Below are 20,929 nucleotides of genomic sequence, written 5' to 3' on the forward strand. Positions count from 1 at the left end.
CTTAATGTACCTTTTGCTATTTTGTATGCTTATAGATAACGTAATTCCTAAAGTCCCTGTGAATGGTTCTTATGTTAACCACTATGTTCAAAAGTCTTAATTGCTCACTAGTTTCTGATTTAGCTTACTGTACTCTCCAGTAACTGTTCAGTTCTAGGAGTATTTTATGGCATAGTAGTCATATAATGTCAGTGGTGCACTGGTTAATGTTCTAGAATTAATAATAATAATAAATTTTATTTTCATACTATGTAGAATTTTCTGAATGTTAGAATTTAAAGTCAGAGAACTTACTAAATGTTTACATAGGATACTAAAGTAAGATTTTACCTTTCTCTAATAGCATACCTTGTGTTTATGCTTTTAAGTCTGCTGCTTTATAAGCAGAAAGAGAGGGAGGGAAATGGCAAGAAAGCATAAAGCAGCAAGAGCTGAGAATCTTAAACTGTCATAATCTACTTTTTAAAGACAAATGTATAGGCAAAATTACTTGTGCTGTGTATGAGAAAGAAGATTATAGAGACATTTTCTCATTTGATCAGTTTTAAAAAGCTGTTACATTATGCTGATGATCATTACAGCTTTTTGAGGTGGCGATGGGGAAGTTTTCCAAGGAGGCTGGCGTGCCCCTGGCTGAGCCCAACTATTACCTTAATAAATTCACCACAATCTAAAGATGTGAATGAGTTTTGGCAGAAGTTATAATAGCTTCTTACATCTTTCTGCACAATAGTAGTAACAGTTACAGAGCCCAGGCAATTATGTCATATCTGAGGATTGGAATACTTTCTTGTTTCCATTCTGTTTTTTCCCATTCTTTCTGCATATCTGCTCTCCTCGTCTCCAGTTTTGAGTCATGGCTGAGCATTTTATCACCTGAGGAGTTTTTAAGCCTCTGTAAGCTCAGACCAAGCCCCAGACTGATACATTAGAATCTCTTAGGGGTAGGAGCTGGTATTGGGTAAGTTTTTAAACTCCACGGGTGATCACATTTGGCAGCCAAGGTTGGGATCCATGGTTTTAGATGTAGTAACCACATCAGTTAACTTAGTACCTCTTAAGAAGGTTGCTTATTAGAATAACCTGGGAGATTTTCTCCACACTGTTCCCTCCCGCCCCCTTCCCTTATTACTTTAGTGAGCCAGTGTTAACTGATGCGAATATAGACATATCCTTGGATATGTTGGGACAGGAAAAAAAAAGACCATCAATTTTTTAAGTACTATTTTTCGTACACTCTTTGGAATATAGTCTGCTTATTTAAGTGACTTTGTATTTATCCAGCATTGTTTTGTGTGAATAATTTTGTGTTGTTCAGTATTTGCATAATCACTGTGAGGGCAAGGACCTAGTATGTTCTGTTCATCACTGTATTTTCAGTACCCATTAGTGCCTGGTACATGGTAGGTAATCAGTAGATGTTAGAAGAATGAATCAGTAACACTGAGTACCTCACATATGTGCCAACTATGTTATGAAGCTTTGTAATTACATTGTCCACCAAGGAAAAAGATCTTCCATAAAGGCAAAGATAAGCAGGAAATACATTTATTGAATTTTGAGTCATTTGCAGGTCAGGGATTCTGTGTAGGCATTACGATTTTGAACAAAAATGTAGCACAAAACACAAATACTTCCTGGTGGAAGATACATTTCCATACCTGCCCTCGTATATCAAACTGCAAAACATACAGAAAAAAACTAATGGACAAACAGGTACTTTTGGAGTCTGTGCTTAGTTTAAACCTCATGATAAACTGGACTAAAGCTTGACACATTTATCAACTGTTAGTTGTATTTTACCTTATCATAGCCTGTCTTAAAGTTAAAGGCAGAAAATGAAAACAAGATGATCTGTCATATATGGTTAAGTTGTAATTCAGGTTTACAATATATTGGTAAAATGGCTTCAATTTTGGATGAGCCCTTAAACTGTACAGTATGCAAAGAATGGGGGAGGGAAGATACCCAAGAAGGGTAAGTAATCTTAGCCAAGATTTCTAAAAGCTCTTATTAATCTGATTTTTCAGAATTGGAAAATCTCTGTTGTCAGAGATCGCCAGTTTGGGGTTTGATAAGAAAGCATATTATAGAAATTACTCTGCCTACCTAAAATCCTTTCTGGTTTAGACTTTCTTCTGTAGTGCTTTTACAACACTCTTAGTGCTTCAATCATAGCCCCAGTTTTGACTTACTGGGCCCCGGTCCCTCTTATTTTTCAAATTAAAACTTAACACAGAAAACTATTCAGAATGGGAAGAGTATACAGTGAAAATTGGGTTTCCTTTTCATTCTAGAGCACCACATCCTTCTTAGAGGTAACCACTGTTAGTATTTCCTTCTGTATTTTTACAGAAAGAATTAGTTCATAATGCCAGCATACACATGCAGATAGTTTTTGCAGTTTATTGGTATGATCCCCACATGACTAGATGACGTCTTCTTTAGTTTCTAACACACTTTTCAAACCCAGCTTCTTTCCATATTTCTTCATGTAATTAATCTCTCCTCTGCTTTGTTTCCATTTGCTTTTTTGTCCCTCTTTTATACACCTGTCACAGGTCTGACATGTGTTATTGGGACTTAGGTGTGGTGGTCTCATCTCAGGCATCATCTCGCCGCCTTACTCTGTACTCTTTACCTAGTCTGGTGCATCCCACCTGCAGGACATTAAGGACCTGTGTATCAAAGTCTCACAAATTTATATCTATAGGACCAGTCCCCTTTATCTTATTTGTCTGTCTCTTTGACATATTTATCTTTTGGATATCTCATAAACTTCTTAGTCCCAGTGTGTCCAAAACCAACTTTTTTTCAACGTCCATATCTTAGTTAATGTCACATACGTTATCTCAGTCATACAGTCTGAAAACCATAAGCTATTCTTGATACCCCCCTTTTCCTCACTTGCCCTATTTCAAAACGTAAGTCTGGTTGATTTTTTTTTTTTTTTTTTTTCCTCCTAAGTAACTCTCAAGTCTCTCCTCTTTGTCTCTGGTACCACCTTAGTCTAGCCTGTCATCATCTTTCACCCAGATTACTGCAGTGGTCCACCCACAACCCCTCCAGGCCTCTTCCAAGCCATTTTCCACAGAGCAACCTGAGGCGGCTTTGCAAAATGTCCATATTAGTTTAACACTCCCCCTTTGTTGCTTAAAATATTTTGATAGCTGTCTATTGCTTTTAAAATAAAGACAAGTATCTTTCATGTAGCGTTACAAGGTCCTGCCTAGATGTTGGTTACAGCTTCCCTCGTCAGGTCCTGTTTCATTGTACTTCCCATGTTCCCTTCACTTCTGCCACGTTGTCCTTCCAGACCCCGCTACTTGTTCCTAATAGCCTCAGGGCATTTGCATATGCTATGAATTCCTCTTTCCCAGCCCTTTCCTTTCACCTTCTCCTGATTAGCCCCCACTGGGGTATTTGAAGTAATCTAAGTATTGCTTCCTCTGATTCTTCCCTTACCTCTCTAACATTTCCCTGGCATTCAACAAAGAATACCTTGCCTTTGTAGCATTTTCTGTTTTATGTTTTTTTTTTGTTTTTTTTTGTGTGTGTGTGTGAGTTTATTTGATTAAGATCTATATCCTCAGATAGGCTGAAATCTCCATTGTGTATTTAGTTCCTTGTACAGATTCCTAGCCCCAAATCGTAGACACTCGGTGACTCCTTGATGAATGAATGAATTTGTTTCCTTTATTGAATCTATCAAGTACTATATTTTGTATATTGTTAAAAGCTTAAATACTTTTTTTTATTTCAAAGCAAATTCATAGGTTCACAAGGTACAGTATAGATTAATAAGCAATACCATTTCCTGGTTGGTTGTAATAGAGATTACATAAGAATTCACACATTTACCAAAAAGAGGTCATTCTTGGGAAGAGGAGTAGGAAGATAAAATCATTGGAACTGCTAGCACATACCTAGGTCTGCCCTGTTAGTTAGTAGAATTATTTTTCTATATTATTTCTCTCCCCTCACCCTAATTGTCTGTATTGTAGCTTTCCCTAATTGTGAACTCCTAAATGCTTTCAACCTAAATAAATATAATTCTTTCTAAAACACTCAGGAATAATAACTGTTCACTTATAAACAGCTTTTGAAGTTTGGAAAGCAATATAGAGGTATGACTTTCCTTTAGAAAAACATTACAAAAGCCACCTATATTCTCTGTCTAGTTCACACATGCCCATTTAGCATTTGATGTACTTCATATAAGTAAATTTGTTCTGCATCCTAAGGATATTCCTAAGCCCCAACCGCCTTGATAAGGTTGTTAAAATGAACAACTTATTGCTAAGATTACCTTTTCTCCCTCTCTTGGGCAGTGAAGATAGAACTCAGCTGAGAGAGGGAATAGAGGCGATTAGGAGAAGAAAGAGTGGTGGGTTGAGATTTCTGGAGATTTCAGCTGAGGTAGTAGAGAAGCTTTACAGGATAAATGTATCTTTATGTCATCATTAGCAGAGAAGTCAAGGATCTTCTGGACAGAGCAGCTTTTTGACTGTAGGTGTTTTAGCTAAGTCGGATATTATACACCACAATCAATGTGAATATAAAAAGCAAGGGATTTAAGTGTGAAATTGTGACCACAGTATTAGTGAAAGACAATATACTTACAGATGTTGATGTTTAATTTCACCATACCCACAGTTTATTCTGGCATCCCAGTGCTTGGTCCATAGTAGTTATTTACAATGTTGTTGAACTGACTGGACTTGGATGTGTGTGTGTGTTTTTAATTATTTCACCTTGTGTATGGTTTTACTTTTAGAAATATTTTCACCTATGTTTATATAAGTGTACAGTACTTTGCAATGAAAAATACCTGTACCAGAATTCTTCTCTTACAAAGCGTTTCTTCTGATTATACACAATAGATTTGACTGCATTTGGATGATGAATGTCATAATAGCCCTTAAGATAGACAAAGCGCAAGCTTTATAGTAGCAGTTTTGAAGAAAGACTATATGGTAATTACTAGATCAGTAAAGCATTATTGCATTATCTGTGCAGATAGAAGCCTTTAGGCGATGCCATAAATTTTTTTTTTACTTCTGCCAGAAATAGTTATTAACTCTTTAATGAAGATGGTTTTGCAGACTGAATTTATATGTATGTATATAGCACACACACCCAGCCATTTTATTTTTGTGTTCAATCTAATTCCTTTAAAGAAGAGACTGTGAAAATACTACTATTCTGTAGACCATGTGATAAGGTTGTTAGGGCTGGACAGAAAGAAAAAATACGTTTATTTGCCATACGCTCAATATATGAAACGAAGACTAGGTTTCAAAAATCATACTTGCAAGCATCACAGTAATTTACAAAAGGGCCAAGAAGTTATGCAAGCATTTGTAGTAATTTATGTAAAAGATGTGAAGCTGATAAGGGATGGTTCAAAAACTTATGAATCAGAATCTGCTTAATACAAATTTTAGGAAAAGAATCCACTTCTTTGCAAGGCAGTACTCTGATCACTATTTTCTGAACAGTTACTGAAGGTGTTTCAGGCAAGGGTTACATGCTAGTGTAGATTTTTAATGCAAATGACCATATTTGTTTTGAAGGTGATACCTTGTGGGTTTTCTTCTACTCTTTCAAAACTTGAATTTTATATCATTTTGTTTTTCCTCCCATCCCCACATTCTAAGCGCTAAACATAAAAAGGCTCTAAAACTCATCTTGTCACCTGCTGTTTTGTTCAACAGGATTCTCTTCAGAAATATACTCCTAAAGTTTGAGAGGAACTCTTGGACACTTAAAACAGAGATGGAACAAAGGATTAATAATCCAAATTATATGAAGCATTTAAAAGTCTATAGAGTAGAAGCCATTACAGAATCACCTTTAGTACATGATTAGATACCTTTATTTCTGAATCTGTTTACCTTTAATTTTTGGCAGGCGCTGGGTAATTAAAAACATTTGTATGGATTTATTGCTTTAAAATTTGTGATGAAGACATTTTAGAAGAGAATCTTAGCTCTGCATATACTGCATATATGACCCTAAGCGAGTCACTTAACCTTTCTGGCTCGTTTTCTCATCTATGAAATTGTGATAAAAAATACTTGAACAGGATTACTACTATCGAGTTAGATGTGATACAAAGCACTTGGCATAGAGTGGGCACTCCATAAAATGTTATTTCTTTCTTGAGTTATGTTAATAGTAAAATAGAGCTCTGGTGTGCTTTGAAACTTCTTTTTTTGTTTCAATGTACAGTAGTAGGTAAGACGAGTAATGATCCAATAATCCTTTCATATATTCTAGCTTGAACATATTTTTTAAAGGAAGTAACACTATATATAGTTGAAGTTTCTTCATACTTTCTTCCCAGTCTCATTCTTTTTCCTTCCTGCCCAGAGGCGATAACTGTTCTGTATTTTTGGTCCATGATTTCTATATACGTTTTCATACTTTCACTGTGTGTGTATGTATGCATTCATAAACAATATGTGGGATTTTTTTAATGTTTTTTTTTAAATGTGAATAAATGGTATTCAATTACGTGTTTAATCCTACAACTTAACTTTTTTCACTGAGCATTATTTTTGAGATCTATCTCTTGCTGGAAAATGTAAGTCATTCCTTTTAATTGCTGTGTAATTATCTGTTTCCTTATTGGTAGACATAATGGTTTTATGCAGTTTTTTCATTATTTTAAACAATGCTAGGTTGGATATCTTTGTATTAATAGTCTTCTTAGAACTCAGGTCTGCTTATTGAGTCACACCTTAATCCCTGAAATGTGTTTTACTGACCTACAAATGTTTGTAATGAACTTACTTATAAATGAACTTATTTATAATCTTAATTACGTAACTCATTCCAGTCTTTTCTAAAGATTGGTCTAGCTTAAGGGCCCTTCTTTCTAATCTCCCCTACTCCCATTACTCATACTGAGATGCTAACTTGATAACCTCATTGTGGGAAAAGTCATATCAACATTAGGAACAGTTATTGCTTATTTTGGTGATATTAATAGTGATTGATTTTAATTTTCAATATTACACATTTTAAGTATACCAGTTCTAAAGTATACTTTTGCAGTAGAATATGTGTGCAAATTCTTATGACTATTAAAATACTTAGTCCAACCTAATGGAGTAACCTTTTGTATGTAATTTCTTTTTAAATATGTATTTATAGTGAATACATGAGCTGGTTTTATAATTACTATTCTCTATGTTTTCTAGACTGCTTCTTTTTTATGCAGTATGGCATCATACCTAAAATTTTGTATCTCTGTTTTTAAGTCAAAAATACATTTTCCAAATAAAATTATTTTGTATAGAGCCTGCAGACACTAGATATGTTTCTGAATCACTAAAGTATTTCCGTATAGTTTGGCACAATGTAAAAGTTATGTGATTTAACTTAATTATGACTGAATCATGGTGCTGAAATGCCTCCTTTCATTATCCATATTATTAATCTGAGTGAATCTTATCTAGTTGTTAAGGTTGAGAAAAGAAAGGTGGCTGACACAGCCACATCCTATAAGAAAATGTAATGCTTAAATTACAGTCATTAAGGTGTAACTAATTCTCCCATTTAGTTAGGATGTTGGTAATGTCAAGAATTAATTAAAATACTTCACGGGGGTGTCCAGGGGAAAGAATACAGTCATAGGTTCTTGAAGTTTCTGTTTCCGGGTAGGCCAGTAAAGCCCCATCCTCATCCTCTTTTTCTTTTATCACTAGAGACAGAAACTGAAAACCATGGCTTAGCCGGGCGCGGTGGCTGAAGCCTGTAATCCCAGCACTTTGGGAGGCCGAGACAGGCAGATCATGAGGTCAGGAGATCGAGACCATACTGGCTAACACGGTGAAACCCTGTCTCTACTAAAAAATACAAAAAACTAGCCGGGCGAGGTGGCGGGCGCCTGTAGTCCCAGCTACTCGGGAGGCTGAGGCAGGAGAATGGCGTAAAACCGGGAGGCGGAGCTTGCAGTGAGCTGAGATCACGCCATTGCACTCCAGCCTGGGTGACAGAGTGAGACTCCATCTCAAAAAAAAAAAAAAACAAAAAACAAAAAACCATGGCTTTAGGCTGCTAAAAGCATAAAACAAAACAACAATAACAGCAAAATAAGGCAGATTGGACAAGTTTGCTAGAGCCTGTGTGGCATTTAAATATCTTTGTTAACTTGTTTAAGGTATATGCTTATTGCTTTTCAGAAATTTTGAATTTTAAAAATATCTGGAAATGGTTGAGTGCTGAAAGTTAACAGTGCAGTTATCATTGAGAACACCTGACTTTCACACATTAATTTAACACCACCAACATTGGCTAGTCCTTTTTATTGTCTAGTAATAGCCACAGAAATATTCCTTTCCTGCTTACCTCCCAGTTTGTAGTTTCTAATCATATCAAGACCTAGTTCTTAATCACTTTTGCTAAAAGGTGTGCCCACTCTTAAGGCCAGGGGTAGATTTCTTGTTTTATTTTCTTTGTTCTGCTTCTTCTGCCTCTGCTTTCCAGGAGAGTTTCCATTTTCCTATCTGCTGTGAAATGCTTGCTGGTCACTTTTCTACTTTGGTTTTCTTTTATCCTTACCTCCCTTTTATCTGGCCTATTGGTGGGCTTTCCATGTGCCTCTCTGTGCACAGGACACCTCGCCGTCGCTTTTACAGTGCTGTTCCTTCTTAGTCATTTCTTAGTCATTTCAGCACCCTTTAAGTCCCAGGAATAATCTTTTTCTTTTCCTCTCATTCTTTTGTGACCAGAATTTCCTTATTTTTACATCTTTTCTCCTTGGTTTATAAACGTATGTTTGAAAGAGTAGGAAAAGATCAGAGGCCAGAGTGAATACCTGCCAACTACCTGAACTTTGAGAGCCAGAGTGATCAATTTAAAGACGCTCTGGGTTATGTATTTTTTAAATGTCTGACTATATATCAATACTTTTCAGTATTTTTCACTGCAGATACACAGTACCTTATTTAATGTTATGGAAGAAATAGTTTAAATAAATTTTGTGGACCAGGATTTAAACCACCTTAGTTCTGTGGTCAAAATGTGTTTCAAGTTCCAAAATACCTGATTTCAAAACAAATTTTTGGAACATACTCGTTTATAAAAGTTAGTAAATCTTTTTATAAACCAGTACTTAGAGAAACACAGACTTCTTATTTTAATATATAAATATTTGCTTGTTCTAAACTTTATTTGTATTTTTAAAATTAATAGCTTTTTCTGGGGAGTTTTAGGTTCATAGCAAAATTGAGTGAAAACCCCTTGTCTCTCTGCCCCTGCACAGACACACAATCACCCCTGCTATTATTGTCCCACACTACAATGGTATAGTTGTTACATTCCAATCAATAAAATCATGCAGAGTCCCTAGTTTTCATCGCGGTTCACTCTTGATGTTGTACATTTTATGGATTGTTACACATACATAATGAGATATCCACCATGTCATACCATACTGAATAGTTTCACTACTTTAAAGATCCTCCGTGCTGTGCCTCTTCATCCCTTACACGCCACTAACCCCTGGCAACCACTGATATTTTTACTGTTTCTGTAGTTTTGCCTCCAGAATGTCATATAGATGGAGTCATACAGTATGTAGCCTTTTCATATTGGGTTCTCTTCCTTAATAATACGCATTTAAGTTTCATCCATGTCTTTTCATGGCTTGATAGCTCATTTCTTTTTAGCACTGAATAATATTTTGTTGTCTGGAGGTACCACAGTTTATATATCCATTCAGCTACTGAAGTACATCTTGATCACCTTCAAGATTTGGCAGTTACGAATCAAACTGCTATTCACATCTGCATGCAGGATTTTGAGTGGACATAAGTTTTCAGTCATTTGAGTAAATACCCAGGAGTGTGATTGCTGGATCTTATGGTAAGATATGTTTATGTTTGTAAGAAAATTGTCAAACTGTCTTCCAAAGTGGACATCCAGATGCGTAAAAATGAATCTAAATATTTTGCATTTCCTGTACCATTTTGTATTCTCCACTAGCAGCGGATGAGAGTTCCTGTTACTCCACATTTTCGTCAGCATTTGTTGTTAGTGTTTTGGATTTTGACCATTCTGATAGTTGTGTCGTGGTATGTTTTTCTTGTTTTAACTTGAAATTCCCTAATGACATTAGGTTGAACAGTTTTTCATATGCTTACTTGCCATCTGTTTATCTTTGGTGTGAGGTATCTGTTCAGGTATTTTGCCCATTTTATAATCAGGTTGTTCATTTTCTTGAGTTTTAATGGTTCATTGTTTATTTTTGATAATAGTTCTTTTGCAAATAATTTCTTGAAGACTGTTGCCTGTCGTCTTCTCTTGACATAGTCTTGCAGAGTAAAAACAATCTAGGCTGCAGTTACAGATGTGGAAGTTAAGAGCATATTGGTGCTATTGGGAGCCATAAAACTGTATAAGATAACCAAAACAGTACACGTAGGTAGAAAAGAGAAGAGGTGTAAGGTCTTAGCTCTGGAGGACTGGCAATATTTAAAGTTTAGGGAGATAAGGAATAGGAATAGAGAGTGAGAAGGAGGGGCCAGGAAATGTAGGAAAACTAACAAAGTATGTTATTCTGGGAATTAAAGAGAAAGTGTATTAAGGATGATGTGATTGGCTGTGTCAAATGTTGCTGGACCAATCAAATAATATGAAGACTGAGATATGATCATTGGGTGCAGTGATGAGGTCACTGGTGACCTTGGATAAGAGCTGTTTCAGTGGAGCCATGGGAGGAAATGCCTGTTTGGAATGAGTTCAAGTGACAACAGAGGAGAGAAACTGAAGATACCAGGTGTAGATAAGATTTCCAAGGAGTTTTGCTGTAAAGGAAAGATGATTGAGATGGAAGCTGGAAGGGATAGAGAAATAGAGATTTAAAGTAATAATAATAAAGTTGGGAGAAATGGCATTGTTGAATTCTTGTTGGCATCACTCACCAGAGAAGGAAAAATGGATGATTCAAGACAGTGAAAGAGGCAGAGAGAGTGTCAATCAGCTGTTAGCCTCTAATATGGTTTGTTTCAATTACAGTGGACTCAGCCCTGCAGCTGCTCATGTCCCTTCCTGACGCCTTCCCATCTTGCCCCATGTTTTGTCTAACAGATGGTACATCTATGAGAATGAAAAGAGACCCCTAACTCCAGACAGGTAGCCAGAACTACTTGGATTTTAGGACTGGATTTTAGCCCTCACTTGCCCTAAGCTAGGTATCTTTGGGTACAGCAAAGTAATCACACTACCATAGATTCTCTGCTTAGTCTACTCCAAGACAATAGGAAAAGTTATTTACTATCCTGCTGTAGTAGTTAAATGTACACTTTGTCCTATAGTTAAATGTACACTTTGTCCTATGGCAAACAGCATGATAAGTGGGAAGAGAGCACATTTAAGAACTAAGAATTTGGTGTGGGAATCCAAGCTCTTCTACCAACTGGCAGTAAAATATATTTGAGGAGAGTTTAAGGCATATGAGTCGTCTTACCAACAAGTAATTATGAGTTTAGATTTTATTTGAACTATCTCTCCTTTGTATTTTATAAAGTAATGGTGTTAAGCACAATGCACCAAAATGTAACTGAGACTTAGTAGCACCTAGGACTCAGATCTTGGTTTTTCTGACAACATGCCCATTGAAAGGAACCCTGGCTCTTTGGAAAAATGGCTGATTCCAAGGATGGGATTCCTTATGCCAAAGGAAGGAAATGCTTTAAAAAAAAAAAAAAGCTAACGTGTTGCAAGGATGTAGGAGTCATTTTCAAAGAGTTCTCCATTGGCCAGGCCTGCGATAATTTGGGCATCAAAATAATTAAAGGCAGTAATGACTTACAAAGCATTGGGAAAAAATGAGACCATACCAATAATACTTACTTCTGTACATACGTACAGGCAGTAGAAAGGGCTCAAGGGGTAACTGTTAAGTGTAGAGAAAGTTCAGTAATAAAATCATGATTTTATTACTGTAACAGAATACCTGAGACTGAGTAGGTTATAAGGAAAAGAGGTTTATTTGGTTCACCTGATGGGCATCTGCATCTGGTGAGGGCTTCAGGCTGCTTCAGCTTGCAGTGGAAAGGCAACCATCAAATGCAAAGAGATCACAAAGCAAGAGAGGAAGGAAGAAAGAGAAACCAAGGAAAGCCACTCTTTTTAACAGTGAGTTCTCTTGGGAACTAATTCATTTTTGCTAGAGTGAGGACTCACCCCTGAGGGAGGGCATTAATTTATTCATGAGGGATCTACCCCTGGGACCCAGACAGTTCCCAACATTGCCACATTTGGGGGTCAGATTTCAACATGAGTTTTAGCAGGGACAGATCAAACCATAGCAATCACAAATGGATGCTTAATATTGGGAAGAAATTTTGATGAGAAACAGGATATTTGCCTGGTCTTAAAGTGTCTGTCCAAAGATTGCTTATTGGTTGCAGGGAAAAAATGGTAACTAAACAGTAGGAAAATTGGATAGCACTATGTCTGGATGATGAAACTTAACATCACCAGTGAGGTACAGGTAGATGTTGTGTGCCTCCAAATGTGATACCATGAGAAGGACACATCACATACTATTTGAGCCAGAAATGCATTACATGAGTCAAATCATGAGGAAACATGGAAAGCTCAAAATGATGAGCATTTTTAAAAAACGAAGACTAGATTCTGCAAAAAATGTTAATGTTACAAAAGTTAAAGAAAGGCGGAAAGGACCCATATTAAAGGAGAATAAAGACACAGGAAACACATGGTTCCAAGACTGAGTCCTGCATCCGGAGAAAAATTAATTTTTTAAAAGGATATTACAGAATCAGTTGACAACATTATAATACAAATTGCAGTTTAAAGAATTGTATTCATGTATTTACTGAAATTGTAACTGTATTGTGATTTATAGGAGATTATTTTTAGGAAATGCACGCTGAAGTGTTTATGGGGAAAAGGCCATAAAGTGTGCAACTTTCAAATGACTGAGAAAAAAGCGTGTCTGTATGCATGCTTGCAGGTTTAGAGGGGTGTGTGTTACGGGGAGAGAGAGGAGCAACTGGGGCAGAGCAGAATGCTAATGGAGACTGGGTAAAGTTATACCGATTTTCTTTGTACTTTTCTTGCATTTCCTCTGTAAGTTTGTAATATTTCCAAATAAGTTCTTACACACATGCACATGCAAACATATTGGGGCTTATTTCTTTTATACTTATTTCACTTCTTATTGCTCTAGATTGCTAATTTACCTTTAACACTTCCCTGGTTTTAGGATATTAACATGAATTGCTAATATATGTACATACTGATTTTTAATTTCTTTTAAATAGTGCTGGGCCTAAAGGAGATAACATTTATGAATGGAGATCAACTATACTTGGTCCACCGGGTTCTGTATATGAAGGTGGTGTGTTTTTTCTGGATATCACATTTTCATCAGATTATCCATTTAAGCCACCAAAGGTAAGAAGCTAGAAGTGCATTCTTTAATATTTAATCCTCCTTCTCTAAATTTAATTGGTTATTCTAAAACTTAAATGTGTATTGATGCAATTATTTTTATTTCATTGCTTTTCATGGATTGATACGGAAAATTTCATGTAATCAAGAATTTTAAAACTGGAAGTAATTGACTCCTTTCACAAATAATTTGTAATAAGCAGAAAGAGTTTAATTCTTAATTGTAAATAAAACTATACCTTGCACCTCAGTAAAGCAGATAAATTGTATGCTTATGAGGGAAAATATCCTATGAACCTTCATTAATACCTTAATTAATAATACCTTAATTAACTATTAAGGTATTAATGAAGATATTAGGATAAAAAGTAAAACTGACAGCTTCCAGAAATAAGTGTTTAATAATGTGAATTTTGTGCTGAATACCTTATCTTTATAGATAAGCAAAAACTTCATAGCCAAGAAGAGAGAAATGAATAATATTTAGTAAACTCATTTTGTACCTTCTGTGGGTATGATGTAGTAATGGAAACGGAATGCCTCAGTTTTGTTGGCTCTGAGTTCATTTGAAGTATGAATTAGATGGATAACAGAGAACAGGGTGAGTTGTGCTTTGTAATGACCGTCAACTTTGCAAAGCTTAAACATAACAGTTACTTGAATGGCTCCCTCCCGTAACTTCTGTTTCTACGATGGTCAAGTCAGCAGGTAAAAACCACTGGAATTAAGTATGAGCATTATTATGCTTTTGTTACAGAGATGTCTGACATACTAGAGGAAAGTATATTTTCAAGTCCATAGCCCTTAACTACGGTGAAATGTTTTTCTTTCCAACATGGTAACTTTTGTTCTCTATACTTTATAAAGTTTATGTTGCAATTTATACCATTTAAAATTTATGTAGCCTGTGTGTATGTGCACATAAACAGATTCATTTTGTGAATAAAAGAGGGTTATTTCTCAGTAATGAATCATCTAACAAGGTAGCAAGAGTTCCATCTAGTGGTATTTACCCCAAACCGCAGACACCGTTTACTCTCAGTTACAGCTGTTAGTGTTTAAAGTGCTTTAACCGTGTGGTCCCATCAGAATGTAAGATCTTGAAATTATTTTTGCATATAGGGAAGATTAATTGAAGAAAAAGACTCTTAAGTTTTTCTGACACCTTTTAATGGAAAATGGAAATTGACTAATATAAGAATTTCACAGTATATAGTACTGTATATGATTTGCCAATAATTTTGATTAATATAATGATTATAAATTTAGCCTGTTAGTTTTTTGCTGAAATTGCAATATATTAAATTTCTAATTCTTTAGTGTTAGTTCGCTCTGTTGCTAAGATATACAGTATTAACCATTATTAAGATCTGTAGTTGGACAAGTGAAAAATGATTTCTGGTATGATCTTGGTATTTGGAACAATTATTTCTCTACAATGCTAAATCTTTTTGAAGTTTGGAAAAAATGTTGAGCTTCTTGAAGGATAATAAATATTTAATAGAAATCCGTTCTTGAATGCTACTCTGTTCAGTAGTTATAACTGAAAATATATTTGTAAATCACATGTGTATTGAGTAGTAATGTCAGTGATCTGAACATAAATTATTTCTATATTCTAGAACAGCATTAATGGAAATATAGTAAAATCTACATGTATAATTTTAAATGTCCTACTAGCCACATAAAACGTAAAAACCAGAATTTTAATACTATATTAGTTAACCCAACATATTCAGAATATTGTCATTTCAACATGTAATCAATGTAAGAGTATTGTTAATGAAATCTTATACATTTTCTTTTTGGTACTAACTCTTTGAAATCTGGTATTTATTTTACAACACTTTTAGTTTGTTTCAATTCACTTTGCCACAATTTAAGAGCTGTATATGCACATGTAGCTAGTATATGCTGTATTGGTCAGAGCAGTTCTAGAAGGGCATTCTCTCTTCCTCCCCCACTAAACTAGTGTGGTGCTCCCCCACCCCCTCCCCATCATGCATTCTTTTCAGAAAGACACTTTTGAGAGCATTTAATATTTTTTTCCCAGATTCCACTTTTGTGCCCACAGTACACTGCTAGTTTCAAATGATCAGAAATTGTTTTTTTTTTCTCAGCAAGTCCAATTATGAATTAACTATCCAATTAGTGTTTGTGATTGTTTTGAGACTTGGCAGTGTTCTTATGATTTATCTTCTTCTCTCACACATTTCAGGGATATATTAGTTTCCTTTATCCAGTAGCTAAAAACCTTGTTTATTTTGTTTTAATATTTTAGTCTAACAAGACAGTGAACCAGCTGTAGAAATAAAAGGCTAAGAAACAGAAAGGTGGTAGTGTAAATGATTTTACCAACCTTCTTCTAAATCCTCCAGTATTTTCTAACGTTTGGTAGGAAATTAGCTGAATTGATACTGATCTTTTCTACTAAGAAACTGATGTAACTTTTATGTTTTAAAAAAAATCTTCATCAGTTCCTCTTACCTTTGGCACCAAAATATTTCTCTTCCTCACTTTGTCTTTCTGTATGTGTGTGTGCACACACAGTTGTATATGATGCAAACACACGTACCCACACACATAGATAGAATTACTGTATCAGTTATTTAAGTATAACTGATCAATTCCTTACTTTAGTTCTTTCTATACAGGGTAAAAATAAAGATTTTAACTGAGTCAAAACCATTTAATTCTGTTATTAAACCGAATCTAAGGTTAGCTCCAGTCAGATAATTTAGTATCTTCTATGATATATTACCCTTCATCTTTTTCTAGTGTTTTAGTTGGTAATATAGCATTCATTTTCCTTCTGTTTTTAATGTGACTGTGCTTAGGTTACTTTCCGCACCAGAATTTATCACTGCAACATCAACAGTCAGGGAGTCATCTGTCTGGACATCCTTAAAGACAACTGGAGTCCCGCTTTGACTATTTCAAAAGTTTTGCTGTCTATTTGTTCCCTTTTGACAGACTGCAACCCTGGTAAGCAAATCTTTATTAACACAAAAACCAGTGCTTTTTTTTTTTTTTTTAGTTAGCTTTAAATGTAGATTGAGAGGTAAATGTTATTGATAGGAAGATCTCCGTATAATAGTTTGTAAGGAAATTACCAGTGCCATTTGAAGTAGACTAGGCCAGAAGTTTCTCAGTACCTTCATTTAATTTGTTAATGGCATACCACTCTATAATTATTTTGTCACCATCACTAATGGAATCTTTACTTTTAAAACTGTTTAGGTGCACAGACTACTTCTACCAAGAGTAAACCAATGTCTCTGAAACCAGTGCCTCCTTTTCCTGCTCTTTCCATTCTGCGATATGCTTTTAAGCAACTACTTTAATAATAGAAGGCTTCTTGTTCTCCCTTCCTTTTTGAATTAATTAGTTATATTAGGTGTAGTAGTAATGAATATTAAAATGATAGCCAATGAGAATTGAACTAGATTATGATTATGTAAACTCAGAGATAAAATCATTTGTGTATAATTCATAACTTTAAAAAATGCCTGCCACATGTGAACTTCAGAAACTTGAGTAGCTGACTTGATAAAATGATGTTTAGACCTGAAATTTCACACATTTTGTTTTGCTATGTGACTTTTTTTTTAAGTTGACTTACTTTTTCTAAATATTTGATAAGTCACTGAAAACTGTTACTGTTGTTACCTTGTGCTTGGCCGAGATACATATACAATAGATAGAGACAGATGGATATTCATTGTGGTATCATTTATTAGAGTATTGGAAACAACCTCAATGCCCATTAATTGATGTAACTTTTTAAAAGAATGTGACAACTCTATATGAACTCATAGGGAAATATCTTCAAGATATATTAAGTATAAAAGGCACTGGAAAAAATACATATATACAACATAATATTCTAAATGCTTGTCAATGCATGTAAGAACTCTGGAAAGTAATCTTGTAAATGGGTAACAGTTGTTTGCCAGGGAAAGAAACTTCTGAGTAGTTGGAGTCAGGAAGGAAGAGAGTTTTTTTTTACTGGCTATGGTTTGGTACAGTTCAAATATTGTACCATATGTACATATTTTTTTCTTTTTAAACATCAAAATAAAAATTTATATCAGGTTCACTCTCTAGTTCAGAATTCTACTTAAAACAAAATGGCAAGTAAGGTTTCATGTGGAAATATAGATAGTGATTAGAGTCATATCAGGCACAGAATGAAGGAAGCATTGTATTTGAAATAGCATGGTATCGTAAGACTGGGGTTTTACTTAAAAATTGCCATTTTTGAACTATTCATAAGCAGAAATATAACCTCCTAGTATACTTCCATTGTTGCATGAAAGGCCAAAATTATAAAATAGTTTTTGTATATTAAAGACCTGTATCTTTCATAAAAGTCAAATTAACTATTTTTGTATATAGCTCAAAATTTGTTGTTATTGTTGTTGTTGTTGTTGTTTTGCTGAAAGGGGCTTTCCTAACTTGAATATTAAAATATACATATGATCATGTTACTTTAAATTTTTTCTTTTGAAAATCTAGCTATTATATATGAAGATACTGCGGAAAAGTAAGCATTTCATTTTAATAGAATATTAGAACTATACCTTGAAGAAGATACCACAAAATAGCTTTTAATGTTCTTTCCACTTTTCCAGCGGATCCTCTGGTTGGAAGCATAGCCACTCAGTATTTGACCAACAGAGCAGAACACGACAGGATAGCCAGACAGTGGACCAAGAGATACGCAACATAATTCACATAATTTGTATGCAGTGTGAAGGAGCAGAAGGCATCTTCTCACTGTGCTGCAAATCTTTATAGCCTTTACAATACGGACTTCTGTGTATATGTTATACTGATTCTACTCTGCTTTTATCCTTTGGAGCCTGGGAGACTCCCCAAAAAGGTAAATGCTATCAAGAGTAGAACTTTGTAGCTGTAGATTAGTTATGTTTAAAACGCCTACTTGCAAGTCTTGCTTCTTTGGGATATCAAAATGTATTTTGTGATGTACTAAGGATACTGGTCCTGAAGTCTACCAAATATTATAGTGCATTTTAGCCTAATTCATTATCTGTATGAAGTTATAAAAGTAGCTGTAGATGACTAGGAATTATGTCATTTGTATTAAACCCAGATCTATTTCTGAGTATGTGGTTCATGCTGTTGTGAAAAATGTTTTACCTTTTACCTTTGTCAGTTTGTAATGAGAGGATTTCCTTTTACCCTTTGTAGCTCAGAGAGCACCTGATGTATCATCTCAAACACAATAAACATGCTCCTGAAGGCATAGTTTCCTGTCGTAATATTTTACGTCAGTCTTGTTAGAAGGTGTGTCTGAGATGATTGTTGATGAAATAAAAATGCGTCTATGAAGATTACTAAAGACTAGCACAAATAAACCAATTCTTAAATTGAAAACATTTAAAGTCCTATTAAATGTGTAGAGATTTTTTCCTTTGTTATTGAAAGAATGACCGTAAATAATCAAAAGTGGATTTTAACTCATTAGTCTGAAACACATAAAGCTGTATTTTGGTAATATGATGCTTAAGTCAAAATGCGTCTGGTAATATCTTATGGAACATGTTGCTTCCAGATTGGTGATTTTTTTCAGCATTGGGCAGTATTGTTAGATGTTAACTTTGATGTGGTAGCTAGTGTACTTTTTACTTCTAATCCTGGTCTTGAATTTTCGTGGTGTGTATTACCATTCTTACTATGGCAGGTGGCCAGCAAATACAGCCAGAGGCACTGTTGAACACAGAAATCTTTGTCTGCCTTGAAGGTAGACTAAAACTGTGTTAGTGTACAATGTGATATTTCTCAATTGGTAAAATACCAAATTGTAAGGTTTTTAGAAGGTTAAATTTCTTCTTCCTAGTTGTAATTGTGAAGTGTTAGATTTCTTGAAAGTTAGAATTACTTTGCAATATTTAGATTTGCTAAACAGAGTATCATTGTGTGTGGTTTGTTTTGTTTTGTTTCCCTATGACTAAGGTAATCATCTCTGGTCATGTAGCCAAGGTTGTGGTTTATGGGGCAGATGTCTTCTCCAGTCCTCAATATGGAAATGAAGTATCATCTTAAAAATGTATAGAGTGAAAATATTAACATAAAAAATGCTTCAAGATAAAGTAAAACGTGTAGTTGTGTGTGTCGCTAGAGTAGCAGACTCCTATTTGTCAGTAGAAGTCTTATAGCAGAGTAAAATTAAAATTACACGTACATATCTGTTTTTCACTTGAACTCTCTACCCCCCAACTTTATTACAGAGGAACACCATACCAAGGGACTATTTTGAAGAATTCAGACTTTACCTCTGTGAAAACCTAACTAATAGTTTATAATGGAGTCCAAGTCAATGTGATGAAAGTGGAGACCGATTTTTAAGTTGTAAGGGTTTTTATCAACCATGGGTGAGCTGTAGAAAGTAGTTTTTCCTCCACTGCCCAAATTGTATATTCTACGTCTTAGAGTAATAAACTTGTCTCTTGGTGCTAGAAAAACTTAAATCATACTGAATGTTAGGATGTTTGGGGATGCTATGATTAGACTTCTTTTAGTTACTGTAAGCCTAGTTACCACTGCCAACCTATTTTGCTTACTTGTTGGCTGTGTCCATACTGGTTTGGGATAAAGTGGAGGGAATTGGTTACTTAAAATATTTGCAGCTCTTCACAAACTACCACTGTGGCCTTAAATAAGACACTTTAACTCTTTGAGTTTTAGTTTGTTTATATATGAGACAGAAGAGTCGATTAGATAATTTCCCTCTTCTCTGTTCACCCTCAAACTCAGTAAATTTAATCTTGTAAATTTTGTTGTGCTTGTCCTGCTTTTTCTTTTAGGGAACAGGCTACTCTCTGAAGTGGACTAGTAGTATCTTGGTGTTCTAATGAATAGATCAATCTATGACATGAGAGCCACTGCATGCCAGGGCACTGTTCAGTCACTGATGTGCCTTATCTCATTTGAGACACCTAAAGAGCTTTAGGAGAGCAGACACTGATGATCCTTAGTTGACAGTTGACAGTGTACATAGACAAGTTTAAATAACTTGCTCTATATTACACAGCCAATACGATACTTCCTCTCCCCCTGCACCTTCATGCTTTCCCACTAGGCAAAGAGTTTTTGTTTATAACGTCACAACTTTATATTGAACACGTGCGCACACACACACATATATGTATGTGCACATACACAAGTTATAACTGTTCCCTATAAAAGATATTCATAGATTATAGCTTCTGGAAATTATACAGTATTTCATTTTAGCAAATCTTTGTTTCAATATTTTATTTTGAAACAAATGGAACCTTATAAAATATAACTGCTGTTTGCAGTGAATATGAGTTAGGTAGGTTTGTATTCTCCCTTAGATATTTGTCATAGAAATACTTTCAACATCACTGATATTCCTTTATCAATTTGGAAAATGAGATAAACAATATTATTTCAAATTTATTTAACCATATATAACCACATCAGAAAATTTGTGTTGATAAATAAA

At 34.9% G+C, this 20,929-nt stretch overlaps 1 protein-coding gene across 3 annotated transcripts in view; it reads left to right on the forward strand.

The window, feature by feature from the left end:
* Nucleotides 1-20,929, forward strand: part of UBE2E3 (ubiquitin-conjugating enzyme E2E 3) — a 95,926-nt gene that overhangs the window by 63,703 nt on the left and 11,294 nt on the right. For 2 of the 3 annotated variants that reach the window (XM_011966303.1, XM_011966304.1), the window contains exons 4-6: nucleotides 13,305-13,437; nucleotides 16,272-16,419; nucleotides 18,069-18,705. In XM_011966303.1, the coding sequence (XP_011821693.1) occupies nucleotides 13,305-13,437; nucleotides 16,272-16,419; nucleotides 18,069-18,166 (379 nt within the window). In that variant the 3' untranslated portion in view covers nucleotides 18,167-18,705. Of the gene's footprint in view, nucleotides 1-13,304; nucleotides 13,438-16,271; nucleotides 16,420-18,068; nucleotides 18,706-20,929 lie in introns of those variants that run through there. The other variant, XM_011966302.1, reaches the window with a different exon arrangement.

This window comes from Mandrillus leucophaeus, unplaced genomic scaffold (genome assembly GCF_000951045.1).
Source record: "Mandrillus leucophaeus isolate KB7577 unplaced genomic scaffold, Mleu.le_1.0 Scaffold754, whole genome shotgun sequence".
Taxonomy (NCBI): Eukaryota; Metazoa; Chordata; class Mammalia; order Primates; family Cercopithecidae; genus Mandrillus; species Mandrillus leucophaeus.